Genomic DNA, 16,101 nt, shown 5'->3' with positions numbered 1-16,101 from the left:
CTACGTTAGGCATCAGCTAGAATCAAAAAAAGAAAAAAGAAAAATATATTATAGGATATTACTTAAGGAATATAAAATTTGTAATAATGAAAAAAAAATGAAAAATTCAGAAATAGTTGGAATTATGTATATAAAATTTAAGAAAAAGTTTCGAAGAATCATGATTTTGTTAAATATGTTATATTTTTTTTTAGATAAAAAAAATATTAATATTAGACTAATTCTTGTTGAATATCCCATAAATGTGAATATAATATTTAATTAAAATAGTAAGTACTAATAAATTTTTTTTTTTTTTTTGGTACTAATTTTAAAATAATTAATTGAAAGTATAAAATTATAAAGTTGTTTTTTTAGAACTAGTAATTTTTTTTTTTCTGTTTCCAACCAAAAATATGTATAAGTGTACATACTATTTTATAAATTAAAACTATATAACTCTTACGAAAAAGATTATTTTTAGTTAAAATAATAGGAAAAACAAAGGATAACTTGTTAAATGTTATTTTTTATTTTGAGAAAGCGTTAATTAAAAACGAACACCGAAAATCTATCAAACAGTAGTTGAACTTGTAGAAATAGAAGTCAACTAGTAAAATAAATAATTTGTACTTTTCTTTTCATCAATATTTATAAAATCAATTTGGAAAATACAAGAATGAATATAGTTAGACTTTTGTTACACGTTATCGCTGTAACATTTGTAATTTGGAAGTCCCATAGTTGCTATGACATGAAGTAAATTTTATTCATCAACATTGTTAAGTATGTACGTATATATATACACCTTCATTATCTGTTTACTTTTTAATCAACATAAGAAAAAAAATAATAAATAATTTTTAAAAACGTATATAATTTACACTACAGAGATCCCATTAAATATTCAGTCAATAAAAAGAATATATTGGAACGTACAATAGAGAGAAAATTTTCAAGAATTTTAAGTTCAGTAGAGAATATCTCAAATTTGAATGATGAAGACTGTGAAGTACCATATATAAGATATATAGACGATTCAGACTCGGAGGAGGATGAACCACTATCGGATGAGGAAGATAAAAAGATTATTGATTATCAATTTTCTGAAAAAGTGGATAAAAAATATGGCTTACTCTTTGTAGATATGCGCAACAAATATATTGAATTTACGGAACTAATGGACACTAAGTGGAGAAATAAAATGTGGAATGAAAAATGGTTTAAATACTTAAAAACCTTGTATTATGATTTACATAAATACATTGTCCGTTCTAATCTTCCTATAAGCTCTCGGGATTGTATTTTCTTAAGATTACTTCGTCTTATTCAGGATGATTTTAAAATGTTTTTAAATTGGGTAGATGCTGAATGGAATAAGAAGTTGAATCAAAGTAAGATATAAGAAAAATAAAATGAAAAAAAAATTTAGAAAAATGATTTGTAGGGAACATTCAGTAAAAAGAATATAAGAAACTAACGCTATCCTATAAGAATTGCTTTTCTTACGGATTTATTTATATTTTTAAAGTTCTTTCTTATTATATTTTTACATGTAAAAGAGATAGATGGTATTTAACATATTCTTTTTATATTAATAAAAAATTGCACTTTATGTAATAACATGTAGAAGTGAATTTATTTCCAATAAAATTATATTCTAAATAGATTTTGAGATATATGTTTTATAATTATCCATTTAATTTGCATAATTAAAATGGAATTGTTCTAAAAAGAACTTGAAAAAAAAAAAAAAAAAAAGAGGTTTAATTTTATTCCATATCTGGAATTACATTATAACAAGAGTGTTAAGAACTGATATTAGGTTTTTATGAATATGAAAAGATATTTTTAAAAAGTTAATTAATATTGATAATTCTAATAAATCACTTTAAGATAATTTTAAGTAAACGGAAAACTATTAAATTAATATAACATATTAGGTGCAAATTTTATAGAAGTGCTTTTAAAAAAGAATATTGAATTTTATTTTTGTATAGAGAATGATTTAGGACATTTAATTTTATAATATAAAATATATATCCCTTAATTATTTTCCTTTTCTTACGGACGGTAATAGTGTGCTTCACACGAGAAGTATACATAAGGTTTTAAGACATTGTATTATGAAGTTATTTTAAAAGAAGAAAAAACATTTGTACTAAGTGTATAGAAAAAAAAAAAATAATATATTAAAGGATAATTAAACGTTATTGTAGAAAGAATGAAAAATGTGAAAGATTATCGCGAAACATAGGAAAAATATAATATATAGAAGAGTTTAGTAAACAAATGAGTAAGTCTCATATACATGCATAAATTAGTTTATATGTTAGACCAAAATATATACATTAGAATAGCAGGATTTGATTATTGTAATATATTGAAATTTAGGGAAATATGTAATTTTCTCTCATATATAATAGACCTTATATATTTCAGCTGAAGGGGCAATTATTATTATTAATATTATTTATATAAGAAGTATAGTTTTGTATGTTATGCTTTTCATGAAGAAAGTATTACATATTTTAATAACTTTTTTTTTTTTTTTTTTTTTAATTATTTTTCCTGGATTGTTAGAGTTCCTTTTTATTTTATTTTATTTTATTTTTCTCTCATTTTGTTTATTAATTTATGATTAAAAAAGAACATAGCTGTATGTTATGGATTTATCTTTCTTAATTTTATAGTGACCACATAGGTTATCACGTTTATTTATATGTAATGAATAAACAATAATTTAATTAAACACGTACATTATCTATAAAATCATAAAAAACGTTTTATAATATTAATCGTAGTTACTAAGATATTTAAAATGTTACATGTAAAATTAAACAGTTACCTAACTCTTGTAATGTATACTATTTATTTTTTCCACCCTATTATTATATATATATATATATATATACATGCACGTATATATAGTGAAAATTATATATAGATGTTTTTCAATTTTTAAATGAAATAATAATGAGAGACAAATGAACTTTTTGTTTCGTTTCTATAAAACTTGCGAAAAGTATAAAATTATTTAGCTCATAATATTCTGTTTTATTCATATACATATTTACTCATTGTATTAGATAATATATTATGCAAAATTTTGAAGTTCTCATCACAAGTAATTGAAGAATATTTTTAAAAAGGGAAAAAAAAAAAAAAGTTGAATGAATAATATTTACACTTTATTTTGTTAAACTTATAGCCATAGAAATATTCACATGTTCTGCATTAATACATGTTATATTAACTATTCAGTGGGTTAGGTTTCATAATTTAGATGTAGGTTTTTGATGTTTATGTATAATTTTATGCTATGATATATTTTTTTGATTGTTGTAAATTTTGGTAGATGATAAAATGATAGTTAATAAAGAATTACACTTTTATAATATTTATTCTTAGTGCAATATATACTGTTATGGTTATTTCTTTTAACTTATAATAATTTGATGAAATATCAAGAAAAAAAAAAGAAAATACATAATTTTTTATATAATCAAAGTTGTAAAAAAATATACATATTATGCATCCATAGAATGTGAACTAAATGCATATAATAATGTTCCTATTATATTTTCAAAATAGGACATCCCGTTGTCTGCATGTTATATAATGTTTTTCTACAAGTTTATTACACATTTCATTGATCTCTTAGAAATAGACGTATATTAAAAACATTATTAACACCCTTAATATATGATATAATATAAAAATATGTACCATTTTTGGATAATTCGTATGGTTAGTTAAAATGATATAAAAATAAAAATAAAAAAAAGGGAAAATATGTATATATTTTAATGATATAATGCGTTTTAGTAAATGATTTATTATCCAGATAAATTACCTTTATCAATAGTACACAATGAAAAATATAACTCAATGCTTTACTTTAAAAAATATACAACATATTTGCGCAGTTCATTGAACAATAAAGAGATGTTATTAAATTATTTAATATTATGGATAAGAATTGCAACTTCTAATGCCTAATAGTTCAGTACATTTATTAGAATATATAATAAACTTTCAAGGGTAAAGTTTGTAAATAAGTAATATACAAATGTATTAATATCAGGATATTTTCATATTTATTTTTTCGTTGGCATAACACATTTTTTTCTTGTAATATCATAAGAATATTAATGAAAAAGAGTATATATATTTATATTAGAATAAAATTGTCTACATTATATTATATTACATTTATTTAATAAAAATAAAGCACCTTTATCATTTTAAGTTATGCTTGATACATGATGTGTACAAGTTAGAAAAACTCTAAACAAAATATTAAGCAATTATTATAAATTACACATTTTTGAAAGTTTAATTTTTAGAAGAAACAGAAAATATTAAAGTCAATAGTAGAGGTATGCTAATATAAATATTAATAAAATGGTAATAATACGACAATAATAAATAAAATTAGACAAAAATAATTGTATTTTTAATTGAATGCTCAAAATTTCTTGTATCACTGGTAATGTTTACATAATAAAATATAAAAAAAAAGTTGCAGGCAATATTAACATTTAAAATATTTTATATATACTTTGAGTAGTATAATGTTATAATACTTTTTCAATAATTTATGCACATCTAAAATAAAAAAAAAAAAAAAAAATAATTTGTGTAATGGCCATAATTTGCCGTACTTAATAAATATATTATTTTTTCGTGCAGATTTAAATTTATTATATTTAATAAAAATATATAGTACTTACACTTTTTAAACTATATTATGTTATAATATATTTATTTTTCACAATTTTTTCATAAAAAAAAAAAAATTTAACCAATTTCGCTAACGGTTGACAACGAATTAAAGTTATTAATATATATCTTCACAATAAAAATATACATAAAAATTAGCAATTTTATACAAAATGTGTAAAAAAACTATAGAGCGACAAAAATTAAAAATATAAAAAAGAATTTTTTTTAAGAAAAACTTAGCAATAATTTTGCGTTAGCATTTTTTCTGTAAATCGTACCATATATTGAAATTTTTTTTTCATATGACAGCATAGTTCATATTACTACTATTGTACACAGGAGTGAAATAGAGGGCGAGAAGCATCTATTAAGAACTATAGATTAAACTGGAAAGTAATTATTAGAAATATTTCATACTGTGAGTTGCTTAAAGAAAAATGATACTCTATGAGCAAAGTATTATTAAAATCAGAAGGCATTTACCTATATAAATTATTTCAACATTTAAATGGTAAAAAAAAGAATGTTACTTGAAATAAAAATATATTATTCAAATTTGGGAGTAAAAGTAATGAAGAAAAATATAGTAAAATATTTAAATTAGCGCAATCTAAATATTTCACCTTTTGAATTTGTTTTTTTACAATTTTTGAATAATTTAAAATATTTATTGTTAATGTAATTTTTTTTCATTCTGTATATTTCAGAAATTTTTTGAAATTCATTAATAAATTTCTACTTAGATGCGTTTTCTGTAACAACACAGTTGGTAACATAGCACAGATAATTCATTATAAACAGCATAACACAATTCTTTTACTTTATGAATAAAATTAAGCATCTTTTATAAAGTACTTTATATTATAAATTTTTTTCTTTTTTTTTTATTATTATGAATTAAAAAAAAAAAAACTATATGATTGTATAAAACAAAAAATTGTAAGGTTTAAGAAAATTATACATATAATTCAATTGAAAAAAGAAGAGTAACTTAAATTTGCCTATTTTTAAAAAGAATTTATAGTAATAATTTTTATAAATAATTTTTAATCCTATATTTCATTTTCAATGAAGAAAAAAAGAAAAAAATTAATCTAGAGAATATTAATATATAAAATATACATTTTATAAATATATTTTTAATGCTTTTTGCGGATGCTTATTTATTTATAATTCTATTTTAAATTATATAGATGAAGACTTTCATTTATTTTTTTTGTATTTTGGCTAATTAAGCAGATATGCTATTTCTATATAAAAAAAATAATTTGGTCATATTTTATTCTGTAAAATATAATTAATATTATGTAGTTTATTTTTTTAACAAAATTTACGTTATTATATATTCATCAATTTTAATGAAAATGTAATCATAAAAAGGATAAAATTGTGGAGAAAATGAAATTTTTAATAGTAATAAATAATAATTCTAATATCCAATTTTTTTAAGGAAAAGAGAAAATAAAATTTGAATGATTATTATGCTTTTTTTGAAAAATTCTAAGTTATATATATCTGCAAGTATAAATATGAATATTATTATTAGCGCTGCTTTAATTTTGTGTTAAATTTTTATTCTAACTCATTAAATATATACGATTGTTTAACATTTAAAAATGGGATATATAAGTCTTATAACATATATGTATATATATATATTGTTGTACTGTACATTCTATAAATACAATTTAGAAGTAATATGTAAAAATATATAATATTTTATTATTTTATTTTTTTCTGAATGAAATTAGAGAATTCCATTTGGCAGACGTTTTTTTTGTAATTAAATTGTTCAGCAAAAGAAATCAAGGATAACTTTTTATAAATAACATTTTACTTGCACTTTATTTTTATATATAATAATTATATGTAAATATTTTGAACAAAACAAAAAAACGCTGCAACTCGTATCAATAAGTAGTATTTATATAAATGTTAAATGCAGCGTATACAGGCATGTAATAAATGAGTAAATTAATAAATATGGAAAATAGAAATTTGATAAAATTTACGTTTTTGCTATGCTTTGCTCAGTCCACTGTAGGAGTGTTATTTGTGGCCTTATGCGTAGGATATAAAATAAATTTTTTTTTTTTTTTTTTTTCATTTATCATAAATGTGTTTTTGAATTGATTTTTTTTATATATACATGCGCCTTAATTATTTGTTAATGTTTTTTGTAGAACATATATATATCTAAAAGTAGTACTGTTTCGGAAGTGAATTTAAGTTACACATATGTAAGAAAATTATGTGAGAATTATATAAGTGAGAAAAGTATGATAGATAAAGATTATATGGAAAGAGCTTTAGAAATAGACTATACTACAGAATCTTTTAAAATTAAAAATTTCTTAAAAGAAAAAAATTCTGATAAACAGCGTACGATAACTTATGAATCATTGCATAAAAATAAGACAGTAGAAAAAACATTAGATGATATATTTGGAATCCCAGAGAGTTGTAAAATTTATGAATTTCATACGTCAATATATAATGAAAAATTAAATAATATTATTAATTCATTAAAACATAAACCATCAAGGAGGGATATGTATAATATTTGGAATGAAATTAATTTTAATGAGAGAAATAAATATATTAGTGTAATAGAACAAATGTACAAAATATATAAATATTTAGGAAAGGTATACAAAATAAACAAATATTTTGGAAAAAAGGAATGGAAAAAATGCTTTCGTGAATTTAAAATTTTCGTGAGAGAGAGAAAGAATTACTTAAATTATTATTTTACTAATGTAATTAACGATAAGTCAACAACATTGCGAGAATTTAAATATTTCCTTAATTTTAGTGTAAATATTTCTAACATTTTGATGAAGAAAGCAATAGATAAATGCTTAATTATTTTAAATACAGGAATGCTACACAGTAGTACCTTAGATTTGGATCCATCAATTTTAAATGAATTAAATAAAAATGTTTCATTTTATAAATGTAAAAGAATATCATATAAATAAATTGTCCAGAAACAAATCCACGAAATATTAGAAAAAAAAAAAAATTTTATTTTGTAAAGAAAAATGTTGATGCATTTTTTTATTTTTTAGAAAATATATGTAACGGTGAAAGATATGTATAAAATTTCTGTTCATATATTGTTACCGTATGGTTTTTTTGATTATACGGCAAACAAAATATATTCATATAAAGACAATTTGTCATATATGTATATATATATATATATATATATATATATTTATTTATTTATATATATATATATTTATTTATGTATATTTGTGTATATTTACTTATTTATGGAGATAAATGAATATATTTATTAAAAACTATGTATATATTAATTTGTTTATGCTTCGTTTGTGTTTTAATTCATTTATACGCTTTTGTATAAAATATGTACCCGCTTAATTCCTTTTTTACGTGGTTGTAAATAATTCAATTTTAAATATACTCTAAAATGTAATTTTAATTATATATTCAAATGCATTATTTTTCATTAAATAGTAGTGGTATTCATAATATAAAAAAATTATTCTTTTCATCATAGAAAAAAATTTTTCATTTTATACTTCTTAATATAATTCACTGGTAGTATATTATTTCTCCTTTCTATAAACTCTTTTAAGTTAATTATATTTAACAACTAAAAATATTTTTTTTAACATAAGAATATTTATTTAAAATGTACACATACAAAAATGCTTTATAAATCTATTTGAGTATTCATCTTATAAATACACATTTCAATAAAAATTCTTTTGCTTATGTCATAAACGATATATAAAAGTAGATAATTTATTCTAGTATGGCGCTCAAAATGTTTTGTTATGCCTAATGCAATATTTTGTTTAGCAAAATTAGTTACTAATATGACGATAATTTTAATTGTATTTAAAAAAAAAAAAAGAAGAAAATACTAAGTCGTTAAATTCACAAAATTTTTATTTAACAGTAATAGAATAAAATAAACAAAATTAAGAATTATAACTTTGTAAAATTATATATAAGAAATGAAATATATATCTTTATTTATCTTTAAAATATATTTTTTTTCATAGATCAGTTAGTATGATATACATTGTATATGATACTTTTTAATATATATTAGAGACCGTTAAAAAATGAATATGTGTACGAACTGATGCAGATGCTATAAAAAATACAACGCATTTAGCTGAAAAAAATATTGTATTTTTCGTTTATTATTACTTTTATTATATTGTTATAATATATAATATTTTTTATCAAGATTATGCAGTTTTCCAAAAATAAAATGTTTGTAAAATTAGAATTATTAGTAAGAAAGAATCATTAATATTAGTAATTATTTTGTTAATAAATAGAAAATAGAAAATAGAACAATTCTTTGTCGTTAATTTAGGAATCCCTATATTGTGTATAAGCTAAATATTTCAAAGTACTTAGATGTCATCAATATATTCTTTTAAAAGGATTTACATAGGAAGTATTAAATTACTTATCTATGTTAAATTGTTAGTTTATATATTTTGAGTATTTATGAATATAAATTGAAATTGTACTATTTTAATTAAAATTTTTTATAACATTAAGATGAAAATTTTATGATATACTTTTAAAGTTGTTTTTCTTTGTCTATTTTGTAATATGCATTAACGTTATATACATTTTAATAGATTTTTAAAAATGAATGATAATAAAATAATTAAAAAATAAACATAAAATTCTTTACCATTTAGAGAAGTTATATTATTGTTAATTTTATCCTTAATATATTACAATGTTACAATGTTACAATATTACAAATATATATCATGGAACAATAAATTAACTCACTCTTTTTTATTAAAATTTCTGCGTATATTCTTTTGACGTGGATATGCAATTTTAACAATGATGTGGTAAGATTATATCATTTAAGGATATCTTCATTATTTAATTTTTTCACTTTTTGTTTCTATTAATACAGTTTTTCAGCTTTAGATTATTTAATATAGTATATAATAAATATATGCATATGTATTTTCTTTTTAGAGAACGTTTAACAATTTTTTATACGAGAACTACGACTTTGATGTAATAATAGATAATATAACTTATCGACTAACATCAATATATTAAAAGTATAACGACCAAATTATTTCATGCATAAAACAATGGAAACCAAACAATAGAACATACAGGAAAAATGGTATATAAAATAATAAAAAAGGGACCAAAAAAAAAAGAAAAAAAACCTTAATAGTTCGTTAAATAATGTGAGATTCCATGCACTAGTTATGGATTATAATTATAGTATGGCAGATAGAAAACATTTATATTTTGAAAAAAAAATTTATCATAAAGAAAAAATATGACGATATTCTTGAAATAAACAGGAAAATTGGTAATGTAGATTGTATAAAAATAAAATTTATAAAATGCTTATTTGGAGTTTATATATTTTTTCTATTTGGTAATAAGATTACCTTTATTACATGAAATGAATTTGTTGCGTAATGTGGCAGAAAAAAATGTATTTAGAACTTGTTGTCACTTTATAAAAGGGTTTCCATTTTTGACAAAACAAAATTTTTTACTAATAATATTTGGAATTCTTATCATTAAATTAGTTGTTACACTAATAATAAAGATTCCAAGGATCTTAAGAAGATTTGGAAAATGTAAAATAATTAAGTTGATGATGAGTAAAATGAATAACAAGAAATATGGATCATTCTGTAAAGAAGTCATCAATATGAAGTAATAAATGTAACAATTTTGGCGCTATACATAATGAACATATATATAATTGCAAAAATATTATAAATGAACCTATGTATACCGGGACTCTTTTATTGGAAGCAAATAAAAATATATATTCTTCGTTTTTTTATAAATATGAATGTTTTAATGTTTACAAATTTGTATTTTAAATTATTACTACGCCTTAACTATGTTTGGTACAATATATACATATTTGCTTATTTCAATATAATTTTATCAATATACCTTTGAGCTTTAACATAAAAATATAATAGCAGAATGTGTATAATTATATACAGCTAGAATAATTAATATTAGTATAAATATGTCCTGAGTTTTACTTCGTATCATGTTTTATATTAAAAATATTATTTGTTGATGGATTTGAAAATAAAAAATATATTAGTTTTATATTTAATAAAACGAGGTGAATACATTATTCTGCACATATATATATATATATATATATATATATATATATATGTAAATACATTTTTATATTTAGAAACACCCTTAATATTTATTCTATAAAATAAGTTTCATGATAAATATGCAACTATTTATATTTATTGTAAATTTCATTTTAGCAAACTTTTATATTTTCAGTAGCCGTAGAAATGTTATATTATAAATATTTAGAGAAATAAATTAGTTACCTTATTAATTGTGGATTAATTATAAATACTTATGTTCATGGGGCTTTCAAATCATTATAATAACGGAAAAGCTAAAACCATTTATTATAATATTGTTTACTTATAACTTTAATATAAGTTTGTAAAAATTACTTAAATACATATTACTTTGAAGAGTTACATATAAATAAGCATATATCTTATTTGATCTTTATATCATCATAAGATTAAATTTATCAATTAAATTTAATAAGAGATTAATAGATCATTTTTAGAAATTCATTGTTTCCTTTTTTTCCGAAAATTATTTATCTCGTGACAGCTCTTTGGAGTAATTTAAATTCTTTTTTTCTTAGTAATTGGTACGAATATTAAATTACCCATGATTGTTATTTAATATTTATCAGAAAAATTTTTACGATTGAATCAAAATATTTTGAGAATAAATAAAAAATTACAGGAGTTTTTTTTTCTTATAAGACAAGGTTTTTATTTCTAGTAAAAAGGAATATATTGAAAATGTAGCGTCTTCAGTTGTAGTGATTAGAGAATTTTGCAACTATATTATATTTCTTTTTTTATTATGGGAAAATAATAGTAATTACATGAATTAAAAACTAAATATATAGTTTAATCATTTCAGTAGTAATGTTTTTTTTTTTTGGATTTGATTTTATTTTTGTTAAATGTTCCCTTTTTTATATAATATTGTCGAAGCTCTTTGAAAAAGAAAATTATCGTTGTCTTTGGACAATATACATTAGACTATTACATGGTACTTATTTTAATAATTATTATCGTGTTGGTATTAATTCCATTTATCTTTAATGTTATATGTAAATGCTTTATTTCAAGTATTTATTAAATTTTTTATTTCATTTTTTGGGAATTTTTTATAAGTTTAATAATTAGTGATGAAGCTTCATTTATACTGTTATCTCTTTTCATTATTGTGTAATTTATAATAACTGTCAAGCAATATAAATATTTTCTCAAAAAATATATATTAAGGTTTATCTCTGATAAGAATAATATTTATTACGTACAGTTTGTTCATAAACTTCTACACATAACGTATGGTATTGTTAATGAATGCAATATTGATGAATATCAATATGAATTTATCATATTTTTTGTTTGGGCAAATAGAATGACAAGAAATATTTGCATGAGTAGTTTTAATAATATGAAGTGATCAAGAATGTAAAGGATCAGGTAAGTGTATACGAAAAAGTTATTGCATTTATGTAAATTATTTTAATGGTCTTTATAAAATGCGCACTCAGAAATTTTGAATTTGTTTTAATTGTTCATTGTTTTTCGGGAAAACTGATAATATAATTTTTAAGCTAATAGAATTTATTTTCTACATTATCTCTTATTAAATGTAAGGTGTAAACATGAAGAATCCAGTAATAACGAATGACAAAAATATATAAAGAAGTAACCACCAATCGTGAACATGTGACTGGAAGTCAAAAAAATGGCGAAAGTATATAAAAAATCATTGTGTGTTCCTTTTAATTTTGTTTTGCTTCTTAATTTTCCACTGTAACAGAGTTTTTAATGTTTTTAATTTTTTTTAGGGTATGACAAATTTCCATTTAAAATTGTGAATATTTTTTTTTCTTTTTTATAGTATATTTTTATAAATTCTTATAATTATAAAATAAATGAATATATATATTTATATATATTTTTTATTCTTTTCTTTTTATATTAGTTTACTCGAGTTGGATATTGATTAGATAATGGGATATTAAATTAAAGAAATGTAAACTATAAGCACTGTGAATGGCTAACGAATGTATTATTGGAGCGTGGACCATAATCTATAGACATAAAATTTGGTAAAAGATGAATATATATAGCTTATCACCCTAGGTGCGATTATTTGTTCTATTTTCATGTGAAGTGTTAAATGTTTTAGAATAGAGGTACTTAAGGTGATACAAATAGGTTATCATTACATTCTGCTTAATAGTATGGGCAATGATAATAATAAAAAATTATAATAATAAATTAAATTATTACTAAACTTCTGTTTATTTTGTAAATCATATACTAGTGAATAAATTCATATGTATGTAAAGTACGAAAAAATGGAATGTCTTCTGATTATAATAATGCCCTTCGAAAAACAAATACAAATAAAGGAAAACTTATAAGGAAAATATTGTCACTATAAAAAATAGAGGAACAGGAGTACCTATTTTCGTCGAATTAAGATATTAAAATATATAATGTTGTATGATTACATAACTAAAATTACTAATAATTATATGTATGAAAAAATGTAATATTTTTATAGTAAGGATATTAAAAAAAAATAAATTAATAAATCATTTTTCAAAAAAACTTTAAGTCGACATATATATTACACTTCCGCCATACTGAAAACAAATTGCTGGTATAAATAAAATTGTTTACAAAATATAGGAAGAACATTGAAAACACAGAAAAATGAAGGAGTAATATGAGAATATAATAGATCTATTTGCAAAATATAATTACTAATAATAATAATATATTAATGTATAAATGAAAGTAATTTAATACATTCAAGAGAACATAGATACAAAAGAGTAAATTCATTTATGATTTAGGTAGATACTATGGAAAATATTAAATATTTAAAAAAAAATGAAAGCATTCGTAAATATACTTTGATTTTATGAAAAATAAATGATTTTGAAATCTATAAGTAATTTATGTTAAGAGAGAAAAAAAAGTTTAAAAAAAGTAAATATTCCCAAGAATGCTTGAGAATATGTACAAATTAACTGATTAAATTAATGTTAGTATATAGAATTTATATACTTTTGTAATTTGTTTCATATTTCAAGTTATATACCAATTATTTTTTCCCAAATTATGTAGTATGTTAATCCACATTTTACGTTAAATCATTTATTTAATTTGTTAAAATATACGTTGATTAAATGATAGAAGCGTGTAAAGATTACTGAGGGTTTTTATGGATATCAAAATAGGTATAATGTATGCAGTGGAATGAAAATATAATTGATGTTTATTCAACATGATTTAGCAATTCAAAAAAATATTTTTATTTGTAGTTATAACTTTCTTTTTTTGTTTTTTTTTTGATAAAAATAATATTTTCTTACATATAACAACTATCTAGTTATTATCCGCCGTGTTACAATCTTTTACGAATAAAAATAGTACTATATAAAATAATTTTCATGTTATGAAACATTATATTATGTAGAAATATTAATTTTTTATGTTTTTGCTTAAATATATGTTTTTAATAGTATGTAATTATGTAAAGTAGCATATTATAAATTATTTCTAAATATTTCCATTAAAAAAATTAGCATATCTTGGATATTTCCCAATTTTTTTTTATCCTTTTATATATCTTAAATTTATATTCTCTATGTTACTTTTATTTGTAATATTATATTGCTATAAATATTTTTAACGTAATTGATATGCAAACAATTGTTTTAAGCTAAATTTATTTTTACCTTTTTTTTTTTTTTTTTTTTTTAAATATTTTAATATATCTTTAAGAGTAGATTGATTTACATTTTTGAAAGAAAAAAAAAAAAATAGAGAATTTGTTAATTATTAATTTTTATTTAAATAACTATATTTTATATTCTGTTTTAGACACAAAATACAATGCTGTAAAATTGTTATACAAAATATAACTCTCATTAGTATAGTTCTTTTAGAAGTATATATAAATTCAGAGAATTTTTAGTTACTATATATTTTTATTTACTATATATTTTTATTTACTATATATTTTTATTTACTATATATTTTTATTTACTATATATTTTTATTTACTATATATTTTTATTTACTATATATTTTTATTTACTATTATATAATAGTTTTTAAAAGAATGTATTTTTTTTAGATATATAATGTTGTATATTTTATATAAGAAACAGTATTTTTCATAATTTTACATTTTTTTTCTATAATTTATATATAGAATAATTTATATTATTTAAATATTATATATATCACAGTAAAAAAATATGTATAAAATTAGAATTATTTGTTGGAAACATTTTAGAATGGCGTAACTATACCTTAAGTACAAATTGGTATACTTATTCTACATGTTATAAGTTCTTTTAAATAAATGTTAATTTTTTTTCACTAATTTAATAATTTTTTATTTTCTTATATCTTATATAGTCTTTTTTTTGCGAGTATTATTTATTTTTTCTTGTTAACAATTAATAAAAAAAAAGGTTTCACCCCTTTATCATTAAATAATTAAATTAAAGATTTTAAGCATAAATCGTTTAGTTTTATTGAACAAATTTTATAATGACTTTTTTATTTTATAATATCCATATGTATAGAATATGTTAAATCCATTTTAAAGCTATTTTACATTTGTAAAATTTAATATGATATGTAAAGAAATAAATTTAATTAATTACATTTGTTAAAAAAAAATACATAAAAAATAATAATATAAATAGGTTCTTTTATTATTTGCGTTATTTAAAATATAGTGTATATTTTTATCGTTCAATATATATAATAGCATTTAAAAAACATACAATGAAAGAAAATTTTAAGTCTCTCGTCTTTATTAAAGTCCTTGTATTTATCCTTTTATATTTTACAAGTCATTATAAGAATAATGTGGTATTATAATTATATTTGATATATATTTTTTTTACTTTTTTGTTTTATATCTTATTTTTAAAAATAATATTTTCTTGACACCGAAATATCTATTTTGCTAAATATTAAATGTATGCACTTTTTTTTTGTTTAGAGGAATAGTGATAAATCATTGTATAACAAGAATAATGCGCTAAATAGTAATTTATATTAGAGGTATAATCGAATACTAGAAAAGGAGTCAGTAAATGTAAATTATTTTGACGGTGCATCATATAACAGGGGGGATACTAAATTACTAGATGAAAAGGAAGATGTATCTAATAATGACCATGCAACTTTTTCGGATATTGAGAAATTAAAAGAAAGCTCATTGATTGTGAAGAAACAGAATAAAATACATAAAAAAAAAAAATCCTTCCTTACTTAA

General features: G+C 19.9%; 3 protein-coding genes across 3 annotated transcripts; all 3 read left to right on the top strand.

Annotated features, from left to right (window-relative positions):
• Nucleotides 1-658: 658 nt before the first annotated feature.
• MKS88_005239 (uncharacterized protein) lies at nucleotides 659-1,384 on the top strand (the record flags this gene model as incomplete). Its single annotated transcript, XM_067218483.1, has 2 exons — nucleotides 659-738; nucleotides 871-1,384. 2 exons carry the CDS (start codon nucleotides 659-661, stop codon nucleotides 1,382-1,384), a joined length of 594 nt encoding a protein of 197 aa, XP_067070454.1.
• Nucleotides 1,385-6,672: 5,288 nt separating this feature from the next.
• On the top strand, nucleotides 6,673-7,688 carry MKS88_005238 (uncharacterized protein; the record flags this gene model as incomplete). Its single annotated transcript, XM_067218482.1, has 2 exons — nucleotides 6,673-6,774; nucleotides 6,891-7,688. The coding sequence occupies 2 exons, from the start codon at nucleotides 6,673-6,675 to the stop codon at nucleotides 7,686-7,688; spliced, it is 900 nt and encodes a 299-aa protein (XP_067070453.1).
• A 7,917-nt stretch (nucleotides 7,689-15,605) lies between these two features.
• On the top strand, nucleotides 15,606-16,101 carry MKS88_005237 (uncharacterized protein; the record flags this gene model as incomplete). The annotated part of the gene is made up of 2 exons (XM_067218481.1): nucleotides 15,606-15,692; nucleotides 15,886-16,101. 2 exons carry the CDS (start codon nucleotides 15,606-15,608, stop codon nucleotides 16,099-16,101), a joined length of 303 nt encoding a protein of 100 aa, XP_067070452.1.

This window comes from Plasmodium brasilianum, chromosome 14, assembly GCF_023973825.1.
Source record: "Plasmodium brasilianum strain Bolivian I chromosome 14, whole genome shotgun sequence".
Classification (NCBI taxonomy): Eukaryota; Apicomplexa; class Aconoidasida; order Haemosporida; family Plasmodiidae; genus Plasmodium; species Plasmodium brasilianum.
Note: the sequence above shows the minus strand (reverse complement) of the source record. Positions and strands in the feature narration are given on the sequence as shown.